The sequence below is a fragment of the Strix uralensis genome, chromosome 3 (genome assembly GCF_047716275.1).
Source record: "Strix uralensis isolate ZFMK-TIS-50842 chromosome 3, bStrUra1, whole genome shotgun sequence".
NCBI classification, from domain to species: domain Eukaryota; kingdom Metazoa; phylum Chordata; class Aves; order Strigiformes; family Strigidae; genus Strix; species Strix uralensis.
Genome location: NC_133974.1, coordinates 74,881,888 through 74,907,082, shown reverse-complemented (window position 1 = coordinate 74,907,082; position 25,195 = coordinate 74,881,888). Strand labels below are relative to the sequence as shown.

At 34.6% G+C, this 25,195-nt stretch overlaps 1 protein-coding gene across 1 annotated transcript in view; it reads left to right on the top strand.

Annotated features, from left to right (window-relative positions):
• Window positions 1-25,195, top strand: part of ADGB (androglobin) — a 136,843-nt gene that overhangs the window by 28,645 nt on the left and 83,003 nt on the right. The window contains exons 4-13 of the mRNA XM_074864612.1: window positions 260-352; window positions 2,656-2,727; window positions 3,986-4,174; window positions 10,484-10,623; window positions 11,922-12,008; window positions 13,639-13,850; window positions 15,439-15,567; window positions 21,433-21,527; window positions 24,046-24,220; window positions 24,986-25,076. Coding sequence (XP_074720713.1) covers window positions 260-352; window positions 2,656-2,727; window positions 3,986-4,174; window positions 10,484-10,623; window positions 11,922-12,008; window positions 13,639-13,850; window positions 15,439-15,567; window positions 21,433-21,527; window positions 24,046-24,220; window positions 24,986-25,076 — 1,283 coding nt within the window. The remainder of the gene's footprint in view (window positions 1-259; window positions 353-2,655; window positions 2,728-3,985; window positions 4,175-10,483; window positions 10,624-11,921; window positions 12,009-13,638; window positions 13,851-15,438; window positions 15,568-21,432; window positions 21,528-24,045; window positions 24,221-24,985; window positions 25,077-25,195) is intronic.

Sequence of the window (25,195 nt, the reverse complement as noted above, 5' to 3'; positions counted from 1 at the left end):
GTTGGAAAAGAAAGAAAACATTTCATATAGAGCTATTTAGACAGCGCAGACCACATAGACTTCTCAACAATATAAGCAATCTTCATTTTGGGCTTTACACTCTTTTAGTTCTGTTATAGATACTATTAGTTCCTTCTTATGGTATTTTTTGCCTTAAGTGAATTATCATGTGAACAATATATTTTTTTAAATCTTGTGGAAGATACAATACTGTAATTAATAAAAAATGTTCCATTTTGTTCATGCATATTTTATGTAGCATGTCTTTGAGGATCCTGAAGGGAAAGTAAAGTTGCCAGCATCCTTAAAAGTGTATTCATGGAAACGTCCACATGAGTTTTTAGCAAATAAGGTAAGAAACAAACAAGGTCATAATGAAAAAATGCTACTCACCTATCTATGTCACAAGTAGAGGAAAATTAGTAGAGGAAATCAATTCAACAGATAAAACCCACTTGACCATCCAGAGTCATCCTGTCTGGGAGACCGTTGTGTACTAAGTTGTCAGTGATCCATGTCACAGCTAACCTGTGCTACAAGCATAGCTTGACCCTGAGGCCTGCGTGGTGCAGGGTGTAATCCCGGGTTGCTGGATAAACTCAGGCACCTCATTGTAAGGGAGGAGCCTGCAGGCAGCTCCCTCTTGTTACCAACAATTAGGCCACCAGCGTCTCCTTGCCTTTATCTAACTGCAGGAGCAAGTTCTTATGTGAACGTCCTTTTTGTTTTACAATAGAAATGATGAACAGAATTGTTTTCCTGTAAGAAAATCCTGTAATAGCTCAAATCCTATCATAGCTCAATAATACCAAAATGAGATAACCCTTTCTATGGTTGGGATCTGCAGAGAATGCTGCACGTGGATTGGAGACCTCTTTGATGCTGCACAACTTGGATTTCCCAGTGTCTAAAAGGACATCAGGTTGTCTGTACTAATCCCTTTCTTTCTCGTTAGCTCTAATAATAGCATTTTAAATGATACTCTACCGAGTCTGAGTGACTTTCTTACTGGGATCGCTATGGACCAGCACATCCTGGTGCAAAACATCATGGTAGTGTATCCTCCCAAGTCTGCTCTGTTTTTTGACTCCACATTCATTTAGAAGACACCTGGACAGAGAGATGCCTTTCTGTTTTATTTTGTGTTCTTGTTTTCTCACTTAAAAATCAGTGTCATGGCAAAGCAAGTTCTGTTTGTTCCAACTCAGGCTTCCCTTGAGCAGGTATCTGAAGTAAATATCCTGAAACCATGAATCAGCTTTACCAGAAAAATAGTATTTTTTCTTACTTCAACTATTGTATTTCTCCAGTCTGTATACAGGTCCACATCTTTGACAGTACTTGTCTGGAAGGTAACCATAACATTTTAAAATCATGCAAAGCTCTTATTCAGTTTATTTTTAAAATTAATTACAAAGAAAATAAACAGCCTACCATTTCAAAGATTAGTGTTCTCTAATGCTGTTGCTAATCTAAGTTTTAAGGCGTTTATGCTTCAGATGAAATGCTGAAGTTTTAAAACATTTTGACTACCCTTCCAAATTTTTCAGGCTTGTCAGTTTTCTTTTTGTCAGCTTGTCAGTTCCATTTTTTATTAACTAGACACTAAACAGGTCCAAGTTTAATTTTTAATGGAGGAAGGAGAGGAGGAGGTCAGGGGAGTAATTGACAAGACCAAAAGATTGGATGAGAAACGCTGCCAAAATGCATAACTGAGTAGAGGTATCTGAAAGATGAGGGCAAGAGAGCTGCCAGCCCAGAAAGCCGTGGAAACATGTATCTGTATTAAAAATAGCTTTTGAAATCTATCTTTAGAGCACTATGAAGAAAGCATTTGTTTTCTTTAAGATCTGATTAAAACTTTGGTGCTTGTTTTGGTCCAGTGTATTTTGAATCAAGAAGCTATGATTACTAGAAATTTTATAAGTTGTTAAAAATTAATGTAAATGCCAAGTGATGAAAGGCTATTTAGGATGATATATGTTGCTACCTAATCTATTAGTAACTATAAAAGAAAGCATAAACAAGCCTATTTAGTGTAGTAGGCAAAGAATCAATCAATGAACACCAATACATGGTGAGAGGCACAGATATATTTAGTTCAGTAAACTACAATGCTAGTATGTTATTTCTAAACTGCTTACAAAAATAAAATGGACTGTATAAACAAGTAACAATCATCAAAACTCTGTAATATAGACAAAGGTTTGCTAAAGTCAGTGTTCATGCTGACAGGACCACTGTTTAACTGACCATGAGGAAACAAAGCCCTTTGAATGTTGGTGGGGGACCAAGGAAATCTCAAAGTACGAGACAGTGTTATTTTCATGATTTAAATGCAGAACTGCAAACTTTATGAATAAATTGGGGGAATCTCGGTTTACTTACGTAATTATTTCATTTGACGCTCTTTAAATCTCCTGTTAAAAATAATTTTCTTAAAATTCTGAACGTCTACGTTTTAAGACATTTTTATTAAGAAATACAAAAGCAGCTACAAGATTTGCAAACTGATTGCCTTTAGTTTGCAAATGTCTTAACAAATGTTTGCCAGATGTCTAACATTTGTATGTCATTACAATTAAACATTAAGTGTTCATTTAAATTTTTTCCAGATAATTTAGCTATGGACTTTACTAATTTACTTTCTTCTAGATTCCTGTGGTTGTCAAAAATGAAACTTCATTTGACTTTGTTTCAGCAAATGAGCATATATTTTGTAGTGAGGTAGGTAGAAGTACATTAATGTCCCTCTTTAAAAATATTTTATTTCATTATTTTTAACTTTTTTGATTTCACTCCAGATTTCTACCATGAAGAAATAAGTTGTGACAGATTTTTTAAGTGCAAAAAGAATGATGGGAATAAAATGGCAAGAAATAATCTAGATTTGTATAATTAACATTTAGAATTTTTTTAGAATTTGAAAAATTAAATCGATCGTAAGAGGTTTTCCCAAATTATTTTTTTTTAAATATACAGTCTATGAACTATGAAGATTATTACTGGACAATATTCTCTAAAGATAAGAGCAAATAAAAGCTATATTAGAAAGGATTTATATTTTTCATCCAAGCTTTCCTGAGGTCATGTTCTTAGTGCGCCTGCATGTATGTGCAAATGTCTGTCACCCAACCAGTCTTTTCCTTTTCTCCGGAGCTGAATAAATGTTTACCAGATTTCTACAGGTCAGGGGTAAATATAAAGCAGGTAGAACCAAGGGATCTGAGTGCCTTAGTGAATATAATATTACTTCATAATTTCTATTTCATTCAGTGTTTCAAAGCAAATTCAAAGTTCAGCACCAGAGAAACTGTATGGGAGGAAGCCACCAGAAAACAGATTATGTAAATTTTGCTGTCCACAGAACCAATAATTAATTTTAGGGCAAGTTTCTTATAGTAAAAGCTTATTCTCATTCTTGTTTATTTAAATCACTGTAACAGCCTGATAATACTTGTGAAACTATAACACACTGCAGAAATCTGTGTGTTAGAAAAACACATGCACTGAAGAATGATTATTTAAAGTTTCTATTTTAAATTTTAAAAATTATTAAATACTTTTAATAATTTAGGATTTTTTGCTGAGAACAGATAACAACTATTAAAGCCATTACTGATATTTAGCCAGCTATATCTAGTAATAAGCAATTAAACAAGTGACAGTTCACAAGTCCTGTAATACAGTTTATTTTGAAATTGTATGTCTTCATTTTTCTTCGGTAAATGATGAACAGCATAATTTATATTGTGTCTTTACTTAGTTTCATTGTTTTGTGTTATTGTAGATAGATATTATATGATGATTTTAAGAAGAGTTGTACCAGTGAAATTAATTTTTGCATGAAACCATAGCTATACTTTTATGTCACTTCTTCATTTAAAACAGGTTCTTTTATATTCTTTATTCATTGTAATATAACTTTTTTTTTCTAGAAGATGTAAACAGAAAAAATTGTTTTTCTTTTTTTTTCTGTTCTCAGTTGATGAGATGGATTATAAGTGAAATTTATGCAGTCTGGAGGATATATAATGAAAAGGCCTTAACTAATGGAACATCCACACTTTTTTGGAAACCATGGGAACACATTTATGCGTTATGTAAAGCTACCAGGGGACACATGCCACTGTACAATAGCTATGGAAAATACGTAGTGAAACTTTATTGGATGGTGAGTACTTCCCTCCAACCATATATAAATATTGTGCAGCTAGCATGGCAAATTTTAATGGTTAGGATAAGTATTTATTATTATTGAAAATATATGGATTTGTAGGAGTAGAAGTATTGACAAATTGTTGATGCATGTTAATAAAAATGCCCTTTACGGTTCATGTGATTTTTGTACAACTTAGAACTTGATAAAACAGTTGTTGTTTGAAAAGACAATATTCTTGTGTCATAAATTGTGTAGAATTTTGCTGATTGTTATGAGGATTTTTTTCCTCTGGGCACTGCAACAAGATACTACATTTGAGTTCATTTATTACACTGTAGAAAGAGGATCCAATAATGTCAGTTGCTGATGTTGCATATGTTCAAACTATCTATTGAAATAACTTTTCTAATACTTGTGACATGCTTTTTTTTGTGTTAAACAGCAGTTCTTAATGTCATTCCTTAGCCCAAAGCACAATTTCAATATATTTGACAGAAAAGAATTAGTTCATTCTGTATCACATAGTGAATGGTTAAAATAAAGGTGATTTAAAAAGTGATTAATTTTCAACATTTGTAGTTTCTTTGAGCTGCATGTGATATTTTACATCCTATTTTTACAGGGTTTGATTTCTAAATCACATGTCTTCTTATAGCCCAAAGTAAACTGTTTTTGATTTAGTGCATCTACAGAAATTTTGTTTCTTTCTTATACCTTTTTGTTTTATGAAGGTACTTCTCGATATTTTGGGGGTTTTTTACTCTCTGTCTCAAAATGTTATGACAATACTAAGCATCATATGTGTGTGCTACTGAATGCAAATTCATTTTACCATTTGAATTCTCAGTGTTGGTTGGCTTCTACTGAATAAGAAGGTATGTTTCAGTTCATTTTTGCTAGAGAGAAAAATATGAAGACTTTGAGGTTTGCACTGCACTATAAAGTGTATGATTTAAACTTTCACTTGGTAACTTTTAACTCATTTTTGTTTCAGTCTTAATTTAATCTGCCGATTTTTGTGTGTGTGTGTGTATTAATTGTTTTGAAATAATACTCAAAATATTTCTATTCCTGGATAGTGAATGATAGGATATGGAGGTTTGATGCAAGTGTTTAGCAGAGTCAGACAAGTGTCCCAGACCTCTGGTGTATTAGGATTAAGAATGTTTTTTATTGTTTAAGTAACTCAGTTGGTGGACTTTATAGAGCTATTTGTATCCAATTGTATTTGAAGGTGATTAAAGACTTCCAGTGTGAGCACTGTTTACTGAAGATGTACTGGTAAAGCCAAAACAACCCATGGATTTTCTAAAAATAACAGACAATAACTTCTTAATGCATTTTACAGTCAACAGGGAACACTTAATTTAATATTGAACCTTATACTAATAAAGAAATATCACTGACCTAAAAGTTAGAAGTTGTCTTTGTTGTTAGGGTTATTCCAGTTACATTTGTAACAGAATATGTCACAAAACATTAAGACGTATAACTGGCCCTATTAATTTTCCAGTTCCCCAAACTTGAAAATATTTTTGACACAGTCATTTGGAAACATAAAGTTGGAAGTGTTAATGAAAACTCAAAGGCATCCCATTGGACTTCTAAAAAGATAAAATTCATGGAAACATAGAAAGTTCTACTTTAAAAAGGAAACAAAACCTAAGAAAGAATATGTAAAAGCTTTTTTTAAAAAAATGCTAAAATCAATGCTCATGAATACAAGTGAACAGCTAAGACAATGCAGACAGCTGATTAAGCAGGCCAAAGGTAGTAATGAAATTTACGTTGCTAATAGTATTGATATACAATGTTTAAAAACAGTCTAGCACAAGTTACTGGTAATAAAAACATAGACAGCAAGGTTAAGGAAAAAACCCATCAACAAGCAGTTATTCCATGAATATTTCTTATGTGCATTGGAAGGCTGAGATATATCTGCTCCTTGGCACACTGTGTATTGAACAAACATAACCATCTCTAACAAAGCAGGTTTAGAGGCTCCAGCTGCTCAAATTAAACATTGTCATATCAGTAGATTGAAGTAAGATGTGGGTATATTCAGAGTGCCTGCTTGAGAAAACTGCTTTAGTCATCACCACACCAACTGTCTCCAGCAGCAGAATTTAAGTAGATGAATTTAGGTGGTGAAGTGGTATGTTATTGTTAATGTAGATAGGTGTGAGTTTTTTCCAAGGGTGATTAAGTTGTCTCACATACTGAGTGAGGAGCTATCAGAATTAGTCAAAGAAACATTCAGTGTTTCTGAGAGTTTTCCTGGAGGTTAAGCAGCTGACTTAGGGCTTTGTATTAGGTACTTCTATCTATGCAGGTACCAAATGTTAGATTATTCTGTGAGAGTGCACGAAAAGTTATAGACAGCTCATATCTTTTATCAGATGGCTGCCACCTCTCCTTCTGCATAAAATGTGATGGTTAGAGCACTTGCCAAGGAGTGGAAGAACTGAATGTTCTTCCCTTCTCAGTTGATAAGGTCTAAACCTCTGAGTTTCTGCAAGGAAAGTTCCATGAGTACAGCTGTGATTGCTCTGCAAAAATGTACGTCATGGGACCAAAAACCAAAGGGTCACACCTGGATTCTTTTCCAAAGTTTCAGCATCATTTAGACTTTAGATTGTCATGTGTTTAACTTGGGTCTCTTCCAGCTTGATAGAGGTTACAAAGGTACAGCATATAGTTAGTTACAAATGGAAAAGAAGATAGTCCCAGTGGAGGAATTCTTAGTGAAATGAAAAAGGTCCAATAGCTAGAATTTGACTTTAGATAAATTCAATCCAAAATATGGCATAATTAATTAGAAGAAAGGGCAATTAAATATTAAAATAATTTTTGAGGGAAATAGTATATTCAGCATTACTTCATATCCTTAAAATGTGATGAAATAATTAAAAAAACCTGCTAATTTTGCTTTCTGGGAGAATATGTTATTAACATATAAGTATGTAAGAAGCTTCATAGAGTAAAGAGGAACCACCAAAGACTGATGGAAATGCAAAAGAAGAGAAAAATCAGGAAAGAACAACCTGGAAGGGTTTTTTTGTTTTTAACCCATGGTAAAAAATTAAAAAAGAGAGGTCTCTTGAGAAGATGTTCTCAGCCAAGAGGATGCAGTCAAAAGAAGGAGCAACAATAAGTATAAGAATGAAACTCTTAAATTTGGGGAGAAAGAGGTTTCATGAGGGCTGTGTTTGTGAAAAGCACTGATGTGATTAATGGAAGGATTTGGAAGATGGGATGTAAGAGTGCGGGTCAGAATACTCAAGGGCAACACTCTTAAATGTGTAACAGTAGGAGATGGAAAAATACACCAGAGGAGAGGAAGAGAATATATATATAATTTGGTGAAGAGTGAAGAGATTTTGTTTTCCTAATGGTCTTCATGGCAAGTCTCCAGTTTACCATTAGTTGAGATAATTAGTGTTGCTCTGCAAAAGGAGAGGGCACAAACTTCCTATCTCACATGTTTTTAGAACTTCAGAGTAAAGGAACTTGCATCACATCTGCAGCAGATGATGCTCCTGGAGAGGGACAGCAGCAAATCAGTGCCTCAGATGGATCAGCTGGCCAAGTTTTTGTGTTTGAGGTGTGGAGAGAGCCTTGCAGTTGCATGCAGCACATCACTTAGAAACACCTCAGCGCAGAGTTCTTTCAGAAATCTCTATAGTTACAAATACAAAATAATTATTCAAACATTTCCATGACCCTTGGAAAATTGCTCATTTTTTTTTTTTTTCTATGCTGGAAACTATTACTCTAGTGGTTATAGTACAAAAACTTCCTGTGAATAAAAGGAGGGATTTCTTTTACTTCTCCATCATCCTGTTAAATTGTTTATAAATCTGTCCATCTTTTGGAATGAGCATAAATGCAAACAAAGCCAGGGAGAGATTTGGAATGGCTGCACTTGTGCACATTGCAGTTTGATATGTCTCTTGAGACAGAATAAAACCCTAAGCATATTAATTTTATTTTTAAATGTAGATGTAAATTTATTGTACATGTATTTGTATTAAGAAAAACTTACAGTTCTAATACAGTATAGATCAAATACAGTATTTTAAAAGGAAGTTTCATGCACTTTGCTATTGATACACGTCAGCTAGCCAGCACTGAGAAAGAAATAAGAAAGCAGTTAAAACTGGAAGAATTTCTTAACTTTCCTGTAAGGGGGAGAACTTAGCTGATTTACATGCCTGTGATTTCCTCATCCCTTACTACTGCCTCCACATACGGAATAACTTATATTCATATAGGCAATAAGAGTTGCATGAGTTTGAGAAGGCAGAAATGATGTTGCCCAGGTTCCTCAGCAGAGGACATTATTCTGTGTGTGAATTTAATGCTGCAGAGGTTGTGTATTCGTGTGATAAAAGACTTCATTTTAAAGCATCTATGTGTTATCAGGGTGTTTTAGTTTCTTTGTCACTTTTGTTTTGGTTTTATTTTGTTTTGGGCCTTTCCATTTATTTAATTTCTTTTCCCCTGGTTATACAGCTGTATTTCACAGAAAGAAAAGCTGGGAAATAAAAGAGGGTCAAATGTTGGAAGATTAAAGAAAATGAGCAAATGAGAAAAGACAAATACCAGTAGAGATAGAGGAGAAACAGACTTCACAGGAGAAAGTGGAAAATTAAATGAAAAGGGAGAGAAAGCACAGTGGAAGAATAATGAACTGGTTTCAGTAAAATGCTGTATTGAGTCCTGAGGGGATTGTCATCCACCAGATCAAACCTGCGGATAAAAGTTTTTCACATAATTGGCACAATATTCTTTCAGTTCTACCCCACATCCTACTTTCACTTTGCATTCCTGAGGTTTATTGACTTTTTTTCTTTATTTCCGCTTTTTCTCACCTATAGATTTTCTATCCATAAACATTCTGCCCCACATACTTGTCTTTCTTTATCTTGGTGTCTTATCTCCTTAAACTAGCGTAATTTTTTTTAGAGTTAACAATGAAATGCTATAAAAAGGATATCATTGATGCAAAATAATTGTGATATGGATTCTATTATTTATAAAGTATAAAAGGTGAGCAGTTGGCAAGGAGGAGAAAAATATTTTTAATGGTGTTACATATACCAAAAATACTATTGCCTTTTAAGAATTACATGCATGGAATTACCACTCTGAATTTTAAAATGTCCTGAGCTATAGAAAACCAAATATCTCCTCAATCTTTTCCTTTACTTTCCAACTTGTACTGCTTTCTCTATTGAACTTCAGCAATTATTGAAAGAGGAGATGAATATGTGATCATTTCACTTACTAGGTCATTTTCAAACCTGGGAAATCTTAAAAATTTAGTTTTGTCTATCAAAAAATAGGTTTTATCCTAAAAAATATTAACCTCTTATGCTTTTTGAGTATCTTTGCTATATGGCCTAAATTTGTTTTCTTCTGAAACCTATAGAACTCTATATAGAGTTAATCAACAGGCATTTCAGCTTGAAGCCACAGTTCAGTTACAAGCAGAGAGCAGTAATTTTTCCCTCTCTAATAACGTATGGTGAACATTTTAGTGTGTTGGTCATTCTTCGTCATTTTGGGGGTGAGTTAACACAAGTACTTGCTGTTGCCCCACTATTTTCTTAGCCCTATTACGTCTTGATCACTAGGACAGAGACTCTTTTTGGGGAATGGTAGGCAAAATTATTTTGTGGGATACTAATTTACTAATGAAATATCTGGTATTTGAGACATCATTATCTTGTCTTACCTGTTTGTTTCTTATCCTGGAAATATGGACATTTGTTACATTCCATCATTTTGTGTTGTTTCCTATAGTGTTTTAGAAGATACAACCTTAATGCTTTCCAGGTCACTAACCACTGCAGCCAACATCCCCGGGTAGTTCTTGGGAAGCAAGGGGCACTGCTCATATCACAAGTATTTTCCAGACTAAGACCTTAAAGAGGAATTTGAAAAACTGATATCTTAGTTAAGCCTTTTTTTAATCATTACTGTTTCTCAGGCATCTGCAATGGCAACTGAAGAAATAGCAATGAATGCATGCACATGATGGACTACACGGAAGAAAGAAAATGTATTTGGAAATAGCTGCAATTAGATTAATCTCTGAAATAAATAAGTCAGAGGCAGTAATAAAATGCTATGAATACTGTTTCCATGCTTCTCAGATATTATATGAGAATTTCTTTTAAAGCCATCTGTAATATAAATGAAAATACAGTAGAATGTCTTGGGAAGGCGTTAAAAGTTCTCTTACACACCTGTTCTGTTTCCAGGCCACAGACTCAGTGTTTTCTTTCTTCTTTCCTCCCTCCCCCTCTATCATAGGGGTGTTGGAGAAAGATCATTGTGGATGACACTATGCCTTTCAGTGAAGAGGATAAGTTGTTACTACCAGCTACAACCTGTCAAACTGAACTGTGGCCAATGTTGCTGTCCAAAGCTATCATTAAGCTTGCAAATACTAGGTATGTTTAGTCATCTCACTTCTGGGTGTTTTTGTGAAGTCACATGGAATTTGCAAAAAGTTCTGTTAGTATACATGAGAAATATATTTTGCTAAAAATTTTGTAGTGACAAGTACACGCTCTTCTGAAAGCTGACACTGTAAATCAGTAAAGCAAAATCCCCTGTAGCTACAGAAGGTGCAATGTTTACTTTTTAGATGTGTTTGTAAATTTATGCACAGAAAACTTTGCAAAGAAACTGGAGTACTCTCTCTGTTTTATCTCTTTTCCATTATGCCCAAAAAGCTTCACATGTGGTTTTCTGCCAAATGGAAATGTCCAAGAAGTTTTAACAAAGTTTTAATCGTCAGCCCTAACCAGTATTGACTTAACTGGTATTGAAAATAGAGCGTTGTAAGCTACTTTTGATGCTTTTGCTACAGTTCTGCTGTTGTGGGCTCTATGGTAATCTACTTCCCTAAAACTGACTTGGAAAGTAGAAAGTGGCACACGGTACAGTGATTGACAATTACAGCTACAGGTTCCTAAGAGATGAGGAATGAACACCAAGTGTTTAAATGACTAAGCTTCAGAAAATAATTCAAAACACTGATCTGGGTAGTCAAGCTTCCCTGCTCTGGTCATATCAAGTTATGTTTGTCAGAAGAGTGATCTAAAATACTTCTACACAGGCTAGGGAGTTGCCTAGAGCTGTCTATTAGGAAACTGTTTGCAGGAACATGTTTGAAATAACTGCATTATTTATAGAGCACAAGGGTTAGTCATCATGAAGGGCTGGCATCTGTAACCTTTGTCCTCTCAGGATCTACAGACAGAAACCTCTCCAGAGGGTAGGAGACTTTATCAGTTTGAAAGAGTGGAGTGTGGTACACTGGAAATACAGCCAACTTGTGCAGAATAACCTGGGAGTTAGAGCAGCTGCTCAGGAGATGGAAGTTCTAGATTCATATCCCCCTTCTAGCGCGAGGGATTTCAAACCCTCATCTCCAACCCTGCAGAAAGAGGTTTTACTGTGCAAGTATACATAGTATGCTTGCTAACAATTTTGAAACTATAACGTTGTACTGGAGGGAATGCTAAAATAATGGGCCTGATGCAAAGTCATAAAAGCAAATTTGGCCTTGTAGGCTAGTAGTCTGCAGTGGTTTGGAAAACTAAACTGCAAGGAAAGACTTGTTTTTCAGCAAGCTATTCTGTTTGTGTATGGTCTTTCTCCGACAGAAAGCAATGTAGACTACAGAGTTTACTGTGAGTTGGTTATATTACAATTCTATATAATGTCTGCTTTTGTCTTACAGTACACATGAAACTGGAAAAAGAGAGCTGGAGGAATTTACAGTTCTACATACACTGACTGGATGGATACCAGAAGTTATTCCTCTCCAGTAAGTTCTTCTATTAAACAATTTACATATTAGCTGTTTAATATTTAATTCTATAAGGCATTATGAAAAATAAAGCTGAGCCCTAAAAGTCCTTCAGCATCAATTTTGGGAGGTGTACAGTTTTTAATTTTGGCACTTGAGAAAAGTGCATTCAAGGAATGCAATTTTACTGTGTTTTTCTTTATAGGGCTATTTATCATGTTAAGCTGATGCCTATTCTTTATAAAATTATTTTTTTAACTAATATCAAACACTGTGATGAAAACAAGGTTAGAGAAATCAATGTTTCATCTAGTATACAGGTAGAAAATGTCTGCCAGTATAATGATAACTTTGTATCTGAATGTACTATAGAAAGTATACATCATTAATTTGGAAGTAATCAACTTCAGCTAGTATGGTGTTTTCACCTTTTAAATTGGAACAGTTGATATACTTTTCTTTCCAACCAAAAATAGTATTTCCAACCTATAATAATATTTTTCTTGTTTCCTGTGTGTTTTAAGTCCATTTTGTGGTTTTAAAGAACAGACATTCTAATTTTCCAGCTTGATATTCTTTTTACTGAATGAATGACTGGGATACAAGTGCTTAATATTTAGACATTTTTTTAAAATTACACTTTTTTGCCTTTTGATGTATGCATTCTGATGAATACATAGATAAAAATAGTTTTGGTTTATATATAATTTATTTAGGTATAATGGTTTATCTACAACAGTATTTCAGTATTAAATAAGTTCAGTCAAAGGCTATTTTAGCCTTTATTTCAGCAATTCCCAAGCTGTGCTTGCAATTTAGGTTTTTGATATATTGGTGTCTTACAGTAGTGTGCATGTGGCCTATGGACTTAGAAATCTAAGTAACCTGAATTTTGTTTCTTTATGTAGTTAGTTTTACAATTGCAACAGCAAAAAACAGTATTCACAACTCTGTCACTTACTGCAAATACATTATATTCTGGAATAAGAAAATGTGAATACCATAGAGTCTTTGCAATAGTAAGATGGTTTTAGTTCATTGTACAATCAAATTTATTTTTTTTTAAAAAAAGGTTTCATGCAGTTAGCTTGCATGAAGCTCATTCATGGCCCTGAATGATTCATTCAGGTTTAGATTATTTCTGGAATCACTGAGTTTCTGTGGAGAACCAGTATGGCTGCAACTGGCATGTCGTATTGAAAAGCTGTTGTAGCCAGTGGAATCCATGGAAGAGGCATGGAACTACCTGTGTTGAAACAGTTAGGAAAACCTAGTTTGGAAGTACCTTTGAGAAGGTTTTTAATGTACAGAGCCAGAATCAAGTTGTTATATGGTGTAGTTGCAAAATGGTCTACAAATTTCCCTGGCGCAACTTTTATCTGCTGAAAAGCTTTAGAAAGAATACTTTGTTTAAGTGCTTCTCTAACCACTATCTCTTTCTTTATGGGTCTGTCCATAATCTCTCTCTTGACAAACTGGCTGATACACAATATCAGGCAAGTATGTTTTATTTACTAAAATAACCCAGTAACTTTTCAAAGAGTTGGACTGTCAGTTGTAGTATAGTGTTATCTAAATGAAAATCACGCTTTCTTTTTTTATTGCAAATATCATTATCATTGACATATGCATGTGGTTTTTTTTAAAGGCATGGATACTTGGACAAAGTCTGGGGCTTTTTGAAAGAGATTCTGCCAGAATTCAAGCTGCCAAATAAGAAAACTCCTGAACATGATATTCCTCAGTCAGATACAAAACCTAAAGAGACCGAAGTCTCAGAGTTAAAAAATGAATTTTCATCTGTGAATAAGCAGTCAGATAAACCTGAGAAAGCAGAGAAAGCTGATAAAATTGGCAAAGGTCTGTAATTTTAGGTAGTGTTATCTTTGTAGGCCAAGCATAAATAAAGTTATCCTCTGGCTTCGAATTTGTATGTCTTTATTATGCTACATGCACCTCTCTGGGTTTGTTGTTTTATTGAACATGTTGCAATGGTGTAAAATAAAAAAAAATTAACTGTAGATCTCATTAGAAGCAGTACTAGTCTCTTATTTTATGGAAACAGTTCATTTTAAGGCAGAGATTTGTTCAGCTCTGTGTCACAGCCATTTCTCTAAACACTGGTTCTTTGCAGAGGGACAGCAATCAGAGAGGTTACAGTTTCCCCAAAGGCAACACTACTCTGACCATCAATAAATTATACATTTCATAATGGATGTTACAAAGCATGATTACCTAAAGATGGTTCTGACAAGTATGTTCTAATGTCTGCCTGCAATTTTATTTATAGCAACTTTTCTGTTCATGCTACTAGGTATAGGTATTAATTTTCTTCAAGAGCTGCTAATCCTATTTACATTTAAATGAAAAAACTTAGGTTTAGAAACTTATTTGTTCCAGTGTATTATTCTTCAATGTTTATATTTGAGACTGAGTTTTCTTAATTGCTGTTTTTAACTTGAAGGCATGGATGCAATTTCACAACACTTTGGAAGTACAAATCATATACCAAAATTTCTATTTATTCCTAGATTTTCAGAAAAATCCCTGCCTTCCCCACTTTGAATCCCAAATACTATGCCCTAATGTCAAAAGTATTACAAAAATATTGGAAGAGGCCTGTCTGAGGGGGTATTCTCTCTTCTTTGGAATTCTTGCTGTCATTTCATGACCTACCCATCAGTGTAGTAGGTATTTCAGAGTTTGGAATGGACATGCAGAGGGATGCAGCCACTGAGAGGGAACAGCAATATCATTCATCCAACAGGGTGCTGTAATTTATTCCCAGAAAACTTTGTAAATTTAATCCTGTCTAAGACTTAGAAATTCTATTAGTAACTGAAACAGTTAAGAATCAGGGAAGCATTATGTTACAATACAGCTCAGTAATCTCCAACACTGAGGCTACAAGCTCTGTTCACATGCTCTGTTAATGTTTGGAATTTTTTTCATTAGAAATGTAATCTAAAAATGTAGTTTTCCTACAGTCTAATTTCTAAGTCTTGAAAGAAGGTTCTGACTGTGGGAGACTTTCTTCTTCCATGTCCATTGGGAACCTATGCCTCATCAATGTTAGAGTCTTTTGAAAATTGCTGGTGCACACGAGCAAGGACATGAAGAAGATATTTGACACAGTGCCAGGAATTCAGGAATTCCAAACATTATAATAGGGCCATGAGAGTTGTGCACCAACTGGAAGGTGGGACTGAGGCCTTCCTGGAACCTTCTCAGTAAATCTGCATTTACATCTTAAGAATTATTTTTTATCTTTTTTTTAAACTGAATGACATTAGTTCTTTATTGTATCTCAACTCTTCTGACTTGAAATAGTTTGTGGTTGATTTAATTTATCTAAAATGTCATTAAAGCATTTACACAGTATGAGACTTTATGACTGAAAGTTTGTATCTGAAAAAGAAAAATATTTAGTCTTTATTTTGCTTAATAGAAAAAGCAGAGCAAAGAGAAATCGGAAAGAAGAAAAGCAAAGAAGCAGAAAAAGAAAAAGACAAGTTAGCACCTCAGTCTTCACAAATGTTGACTGAAGCCCAACATTCTCTTCAGGCCTTAACTGGAAGTAAGTCCTATTGTTTTGAAGCTAAAAATATAAACAGGAAATATATGTAAAGCAAAGGGCTTTGCTTTTATTTGTTTTTGAACTTAATTGGGGGAAGGTTAAATATGCTATTTTTTTTTTAAGTTACAGTTCTTTATAGGCTGCGTTACAGACTGAAGTAATTCTAACCTATTAAAATCCTGTAACTTACATGAAGGATAGTATTGCAGTAATTTGTGTTTGATGTCAAAAGGTAAAGTAAATCTGTGCAGAATATTTGGAAGTTGCTGGCCAGTCATGTAGGACCAAGATTTGTTCTAGTGGTAAACTGTCTTTCTGTATTAAATAAAAAAAAGCTTCCTCTCTAATAACTTCTTTGTTCAGTACCCACTTTATTCAGTAAACTGTGTTTGGAAAAAACAGGAATGCTTCTTTGAAGGGCAGGGTGGCCAGAAATATTAGAATTCACTCCATGAGTTAATTGTTTAATAAATTTGTTTCCTCTATCCTGGAAATGTATCTTGATAAATTTATTTTCTGTATTAATACATTCACAATAGCATAAAAATGATGTAAACTCTTGCTTTGTGCATTTAGATTTAATGATTTTTTTAAAAAAACCAAAATACAGTTTAAACAAACCACAAGTAAATACAAATTGGTCAACTAATCAGTGAATAAAAAATGTCATGCCTACTAGCATAAAATATAGAAAATCTTCATAAATGTACATTAAGCTGATTTGCTTTTGTCATTGTTTATATTTGCATACATGTAACATTTCCATATGGCTAGCAGAAGGAAACGTGTTTATTAACTGTAATATTATCTAGTTGCAAATCAATAGGGAAGAATAAGTAGAGCATCTTTCTTTGGGGAGATAACTACAAAGTAAAAATGTCTAACAAGAATGAAGCTCGCTATGTAAATTGGATTCCTGCTTCTTGATTTAAATCCCGATTAAAATTGGTGGTTTAAATAATTTTAATTTATATCAAACCAATATTGCTGTTTGTCATCAGCAAATTTAATTTGAAATAATTTTAAATTAATTTGAAATCCTACCTTATATACTACTAAAGGAGTTAAACAGCAATAAATTTTAAAATGTATTGCAAGAATATAGTTTGTTTTGGTGGCAGCAATTGTGGAATAGGAAATGAGGCATTTCGCATGAATATAAGGAACATGACTAGTACTCAAGTACATTATGGGGAAAAGAAAGCAGAGGTGAAGCAGAAGGATCCAAGTGATGAATTCTAGAAATTGTACAAAATGAGTGAAAGGGCGTTAAAAATCATCAGGCAGTGTTTCCCTTTGAAAAACTACATGATGTTTTGATCTTTGTTCTGCCATTAAAAGCACCGTCCATTCTCTTTACTGAAAGACAGTGGCCTGTGAGGAAGGTTTTATAGAAACATTATTTGTTCAGGGATCAAATACAATGGTCAGAAAACTCTTTTATCCTAAGTCTGATCCAGAAAAGAGTTCTGAAAAAGAGTAAGAGGTAGATATCTCACTAATAAACTTGATAAGAATTTGAACAGAAGTAGGTGTGGAGATTGTAACATCAGAGGCTGTAGGATATGGAGCAAATTTAAGTTTATTAGACTCCAAGGAAAATTAAAAAAGGAGAATTGCAGTTTGAATAATACTGAATTAAATTTTTGTTGTGAAATTGTAGCCACAAGAGAAAAAGCTTGCAGGCTTTATGAGACACATGGTCTGCAGGGAGTGGTTCAGGACAGTAGAACCATTGTTGTGTATAAAGTAACATCTGAAACTAGGGCTAGGTTCAAAGTCAGACTCCAGAGACAGTAGTTGTAAAAAGTTTCTGAATTTTTCTTGGGAATTTTTTAACAGTGACTTAATGCATCAGGTTGGTGTTGGTTTTTTTTAATGTAAGTGGCTTGAAACGTATTTTATTTCCAGCACCATAAAACTGCTTATTTCCCTGTAGCAAGTTTTCACTCTACCTATTGAGTGTGAGGACCTTAAGGGACTTGTTCTTCTTTCTGTGATAAATATGAATTGTTTCTAAAGAGGTATTTAACTACTCTTGATATCATTTGTATTTTATTTCTGAAATGGCAAAACCTTTTATATTCATTGGGTTGTATATTCATTACTTTGTTTAATTTCATACACATTGGCATACCTTTTACTTCTATGTATTTGTAAACTTCTCTTACAGGCTTCTGGTTTTGTGTTGGTTATAATATTGTGGTGGGCTGATGCTGTCTGGCAGCTAAGCCCCCACCTAGTCACTCACTCCCTGCCAATGGGATGGGGGCGAGAATCAGGACTGAACCTCTTGGCCACCCCCAGCATAGTGGCTGGGGCAGCAGAGTGAGAAACAGAAGATTTTAATGCTGTGTGAGCTCTGCTCAGCAACAGCTGACACATTGGTATGTTATCAACACTGTTTTGGTCGCATATGTAAAACACAGCACTATACGGGCTGCTCTGAAGAAAGTTAGCTCCATCCCAGCCAGACCCAATACAAATGTATAAATGCAATTCTGAATCACCCACACACTCAGACTGCTGCACCCCCTAAATACAGTAAGAGTTGCAGGATCTTTGAAATGTTGAACTTGTTTCTCTGTTCATCCTGTTGTGTGGATCCAGCAGAATAACGAGCCCTTCACCTGATCAGTCAGGCTTTTCCTGAGAGCAACCAGCTCTTTGGTCCTGTGGCTTATCAGCCAGCCAGTCCTTGGGAAGCTTTGTAGACAATTCACATGTTCCTACAGGCCCGTTTTGGCACACAGTCTGCACTTTTCCGCTCATCAGCCTTTTCTTCTAGTAACTATGTCTCCTTTCATACCTACAGCATCCATTTATTCCATGAAGAGTTTTTATGTTGATATGATATGAGCTAATTAGGTCCCCTATTCCTATAAAGAGCCACCGCTTCACTTTCCATTTAAGTTTTGAGACTGATGATTTTCCTAATAATTTCTGAATTGCTGGGAATATTATTCCTATGGAGAGGGCACTGGCCAGGTATTTGGGATTTAGTTCTACAAACCAGCCATGTATTTTTGCTAAGTCTTGTGCCTTGATACCAGTTTAGTAATGAGAGATAACAACATCTTCTGTGTCACAGAAGTGTTGGGAGATTATTACTATGTTTAAAAATTTCTGAAATCATACAAGTAGACCTGTAATGCTAACCATCGGAGTCAATGAGATACTTTTAGCACATAACTGTAAAGTTCTCATTTTCATTTTGCCTATTCAAAAGAGTTTTCACTTCTAAGTAGGGACTGGAGCCTAATATTTTGTTTTGTTTTTTCAAAGGCATGTTATAATTCTGAAGTATTTATCTCAATTCTGAAAAGCACATAGGTTGTTTTTCTGAAGACTAAAAAAATACCCTCCAGTAGGCAAAGCAAATCCATGCCTAACACAACAACAGAGGTTAACATATGAGCTGCACACCTGATAAAAAGGATGTTGAAAGCTAACTGAAGTGTTTTGGAAAGTTAAAACTCAGCATCAGCTCTTATTTGACAAATATTTGAAAAAAACATAAATATATGGTGAGAAAATTCTTTGCGAGTCTTCAAAACCTATGATTTTTTAAAAAATCAGTTAAGAACTATTAAAACCAGTAATTTTCATTCCTGGCCTTTCTTTTTAAGTGGCTGGTTATATATATTACATGGATGAATTCAAATGATACTTTCCCTTCTCCTGGGGACTGAAACATTTGTTCAGGTTGTGTAGTACTCATTCTGCAAATGAATTTGCAAAGCCGCAAATATGAAACAAGCAGCCACAAGGATTCAGAAATTTTTAACAAAGCACCACAGAATTCTTAAATCCACACTGATGAATATAAATAATAGGCTTTGCTGAATCTAACTGTTTTGCTGTACCATATGTTATAACATGTTGATCTAATAATAAAATTTTATCAAGGTATCAGTTTTAACTGGTTTCCCCAGATGCTGAATTTATGCTAAGCAACAGGACACTTGGTGGCAAAGAATTTGCATATATCCTCCTCATTTTTTTTTATAGTGAAAAAAGACCAAATAATATATTATTTTTAAAAGGTACTGGCATAATATACAAAATCTTTCTAGTACTGTAATAGTATTATTAAAGTGAATATGCTGTGTCTGGTTAATCATTTGCATGCTCTAATAATTTGTTCATTGCTGTTTATTGTCTGCCCTGCAGAAATTTTATTTCACAACCCATCTGGACTGAGTATGACAGCTTTACATTCCACCTGGTATTTGATTAAATACTTTATTTGAGAAGTACTTCTCACAAGCAATGAGATCAGTGTGCCTTGTGGCACGTATGGCTCTGTAATGTGTAGGACATTGTAGCTACTGCTGCTGTATTTGTAACAGCAGATATGTCAGTCTAAACCTAGATTACAGGCTTGCTTTTGAATAATTTGAAACACAGCTAACACAAGAACTGTGGTTAGCGTGGGACTCACAAGCATGCAGTGAGAAGTACTAAGAATCCACTGGAAAGTAACTCTGTCTTACCAGCAGCTTATATTTAATCGAGTAATTGAATTTCTGGAAGAATATTTAAGATGCAGATATATCTTACTGCTTTAAGAAAAAAAACATTGCATACCTTCTAAATAAATGGATTTTAAGTTTGATAAATTTTATTTTCCAGCCATTTGCCTATATTTCCTTTCCCTTTCTTTTCCCTTTTCCTTTCCCTTTTTTCTTTGTATTCAGACAGCATTGGTTTATTCCTTTTCACAGAAAATACCTATTCTTAGAGCAACTTTCAGCTGAATACTTACTAAACTCAGGAAGCAATTATCCTGTATTTGAGGTGGAGCTGAAAGGAACAAAGACAAAACATTCTGATGAAAAACAGGTGTCACAACCTGTGTACTGAAATCCTGTCTTCACATGCTCTCTTAGATGACTAAGGAAAAATAGAGAGAAATAGATATCTTTTTTTTTTTTTTTGAGCTGACTTTTAGGTCAAACCACAGACCTATATTTCCAGTATTATATTTTTTAGACTTTTGATTTCCCTTCAGCATCAGTGAACTGGCTGTCAGCCAGACAGCCTTGGTTTCTCTTCATTATTCAGGAATTAACAGTGGCTTCTGTCAGAGATACAGGTATGAGATGATGGTGGGGTTGCCTAGTGCAAGATTACTAGGGGTAACAAAGTGAATGTGTCCCTGCTTTTATGTCTTGCCTATGGTAGAATTACAGGAAAGCTTCCCTAAGGTGTGTGGGATAAGAGCTATGGGGTTACCCCCTCACACTTTCTGAAGCAGCTGACATTGCCTCAATTTTTCCATCTCCTTGACAGAAGAGCAGTAACCCTGGCTTACAAGCACTCTTTTTCTCAAACTACTTATCTCAGTCTTCATATCCATTGGCAGGAGTGGCCAGAGCTCTGGCTTTTGATCCTTTTGTGGCAAGATCAAATTTTGCTTTCACTGATGAGAAACCTTTAGCTAGTACTGACCAATCAATATGTTTTTACTTCATCTACCCAGATGATGTGTATTGTGTTCTTCATGCTAATATCTAGTATTTTTAAAATTTGAAGAAAAAGAAAAGAACAATGGTGAGAGCTACCTCTGACCTGTTGCATTTCTAAGTTGTAGTTTTTGTTACTCATTTGTGTAAAAGAAGTGAAATAGCCAAAAGTTGTTGATGGTCAAAATAGGTAAGGATTAAAGCAGTGTGTTGTTTCCATCCATGGCTTCTCTTCTGAGTGCTTTACAATGAGGTCTTGTTTTGAATGAAATAACAGTCAGACAAACAAAAGAATAATAAAAATAAGGCAGAGAAAGCAGAATAATTTAGGGTGAGGTACAACAGCATTTATTCACTGTTTACCCTGTTCTAAAGCATGTTAATGTTTTTTCTGTAGAATCTTCTGTGTCAACCCAGCCAGAAACGGCCGTGTATGCTGCCTGTCTACCACTACATTTGTTTGAAGAAGATATTTTTTCATTAGGGCAGATGGTAAGATTCTATGCTCTCAGGACAGAAAGGCATTACTTTATTATCAGGGAGTTTCATTTTGTAGCAACTATGTTGTAACAAGTGAAACAGTCACCACGTAATGACTGTCAGTTAAATTTATATTTCTGTACTTCTGTATTCTGAACATGCATTTTTCTGCCACAGCCTGCTCATTTTTTCCAGTTTTACTCCACTTTCCTCTGGATCCCAGGAGCTGAAGTCTCCTGGGAGAGACTAGATTTGGACTAGAAAATGCATCATGATGAGATACTTCTGATTGGAAAGACTAATTATTTTAAGGGCTACTTGAAAAACATGAATTTTAATTTTTTTTAAGACTACAATTAATGACTTATTTGATACACATTTTCTGATATGTTGTTTTATAAGAATTAGCATGTTTATATCCATTTCTATCATTAGTGTTGTAACTGGTGAAAGCAGCTGAAGAGAATGTAGCACTTCAGGCAGCTGGGGTTAAAACAATGCTTGAATTTCCGCTTAGTCACTCACACTTTACAGAAAGCTATTTATAATGCTAGAGCAGGCTTTCTTGAGTTGATTATTAATTAGACTTAATTTTTTGTACATCTAAATCATATTCATCATAATTAGAACATTAAAATTTAAGCTGCCTTCTCAGGAAACTGATAGGCTTCATAGAATAAAGAAATTTCCAGAAATGGTTTGCAGGTGTTATGCTTTACTGCTCTTAATTCTTGCATTATTTTCTTTTTGAAAATTGTGCTGTGTTTTATGCTGTTTTGAAGACTAGCTTGTTGTCTGTGATTTTATTTTAATTTATTTTAATTTAAGGTCTCAGACAATGCTGTCTCATTAATAATAAGTAATACTAGTCATCAAAAAGCAAACTGGAAATGGTGACATAGGGTTCTATCTTTCCTGCCACCTAATGCCTTGAGTCTCAAATTTGGCTTCAGTATGTTAAGATATAGAGATTACTGAAAAAGAGACATGGCAGACCAAATAGGATGAGGCAGATGAATCTATATATCTGTCTAAACCAGTATTTTAGTAAAGACTGATAGAAAAATGGAAGTTGACAGAAATTAAATATAGAAGTGTGGTGGATTTCTTGTGGGTTAAAAAAAGCCCATTTTCAGGCTTTTTTTTGAGGGCTGAGGCACCAATGCCAATAATGTTTGGAAGAGTGGATTCATTGGGATAAGAGATGCTCCCTAAATCTGGAGGAGATTTTGTCATTGACTGCAGTTGTGCCAGAATTTCCCTCCAGAATTTTTGCAGTATCCCTTTTAGTTTTGCTTTCTAGTGAGTATGTCCTTGGATTGTTGTGGCTTGAATTTAATTGTCTTAAGTTTGCTCAAATAAAATTAAAAAAAAAACAATAATTGAGTCATTCAAGTGTGTCTCCTACTCAGCAGCTGACAAGTTCTCCTTTATGGCACTTAACTAGTCGTCTTCAAAATCCTTTCTAATCTTGGATGTTTTAACTTGCATTTTAAAGTTGCTTGAATATGTGTGTACCCAGTCACCACTCCTGCAATATATTTTTATAAATTCAGAGATCAAATGAGGCTAATATATTGCTTGTGTACCTTACTGTGTTTAATTTGATCCTCTCCCTTCAAATAACTGACAACCACCACTACATTCTTCTATGCAAAATTTGTAATTATAGACCCTCAGGTACATTTGACAATGAGCAGGAGAAATCAGAGGCTTGCTGATGGGCATGTCAATGAAATAAGTTATGGGTCATTTATCTAGCAGGTAGAAGAAGGTGTATTTTTAAAATAAAAAAGATTTACAAATCTTGTAACAGAATTTTCAGTAGTGAAAAACGTTAAGTACTGGACCATTATTATTTTAATGGGAAGAGCACCACTCAATGTCCACATTTAAAATTGCTCTTAAATCTATTGCTAAGGGCTTTGGTGTACGAGTCAATTGCAGTGCCTTTAATGTGTTTTCTAAATTAGCCAGCAGATAGAAAGCTTAACTTTAGTGATACATTGGTTCAAAGTGATACTACATTATGGAGATTTCACAAGTTATCATGGAATCATAGAAGGTTTGGAACTAGGTGATCTTTAAGGTCTCTTCCAACCCCCCTGCTGTGGGCAGGGACACCATGAAGTAAGGACTTTTTCCCTTGGAAAAAGTATTTTTAAATATGTTTATTTAAAAGAAAATGTTGTCCTTGTTGTTTTCTTACCTCTCCATTCTGTTTGACTTGCATGTTTTCTGTAGCACCTAAAAGAATGTGGTTATATAAATAAGTTGAAAGAAGTGCTGAATCTATTATGAAAAGTAAAATATATGTAAACACTTCTAAGTATTCAATTATACCTTTTCTGCTGAATATCAAATTCTAATTAAAAAGGTTTTGGATAGCCTTGTCAGGTGAACCATTTTTGTTTCATTTGTTATCCAAGCCATTAGATGCTTTTGTGTGCATACTGTTCTTTTTTGTGAGAAAGATATGATATAGAAAGGAGATCTGGCCCCAGTCAGATTGTCTTTCCATGTTTCATAGGCTGATTCTTCAGAGAAGCTGAGACAATATGGACTTTCCCACATACATAGCCATCCTGTCCTCATCACTAGAACTAGGTCCTGTCCTCTGGTAGCACCACCACAACCATCACCAGTTCCTCGTTGGAAGCTTTTCCGTCAGAAAAAGGAAACTGTTGTGACATCTGAGCCCCAAGGTTTGTCTACTCAAACCTCCAAAATAAACTTGTAATTACATTTTGATTATTATAAACATTTTCAGGGCCATACTTATCATCTGTTAGCTTAATTTCAATGGAAATTCCCTAGGGATTACTTTTTTCCTCACTTCCCCCCTCTCCAATTATGTATGACTTCCCCTTAGCCCTGCTATTTCTTGAACACTTTGAGAAGTGTCTTAATTTATCTCTAAAAACACTCTATTGAAGAAAATGAAGAGGGAGTGTTATCAAAGCAGTGCAGAAGCTCTCTGATGCAGAGCCATGAAAGCTTCTGAACACCCTTTAAACGTTTAAAGTATGTGACTAGTCCTGCTGCAACAATTCATAGTTTTAGAGGTAACCTTGTTCTAGGGTTTGTCTATATTACATAATGGACTTAAATGCATGATATGAGATAGCTTGAATGTGAAAGCGTTAGAGGCATGCTAGCAAAATGTAGTGGGTAAGAAACAGGAAATTACCAAAGGCAGAATGTGCTGCCATATTTGTTGAGCTACCTTGGATAACCTTACATATAGATTAAGCCCACTTTTAATACCTTACAGGATGAGAATCAGTGTTAAGGACTTTTATTTTTTTCATGATATGTCACCTAAAGAACCGCTGGCTGTTCTCTTCCATTCAGGTGTATGCGCTTGAAGAATGATTAGGAGTGGTGAATCCCCTATGGAAATTATTTGTCAAAATTATGGTATTAAGTATTTCTTATGAATATACATTTAACAAGTTGCTTTTTTCCAGAGCCTGTGGTAAACAAACCTGAAGAACATGTTGAGATTGCTAGCCTATTTTTGAATTACAGATTGAATCTTATCACAATACCCACGGACATGTAAGTATTCAATGTAGTTTCAGCATTAGTATTGTAGTCCATTTCACTGTCAAAGTGCAATGGCTTCTGTTTACTTGTGTCACAGGGGAAAACTGCTCAGTTCATGTAGTTTAAAGCAC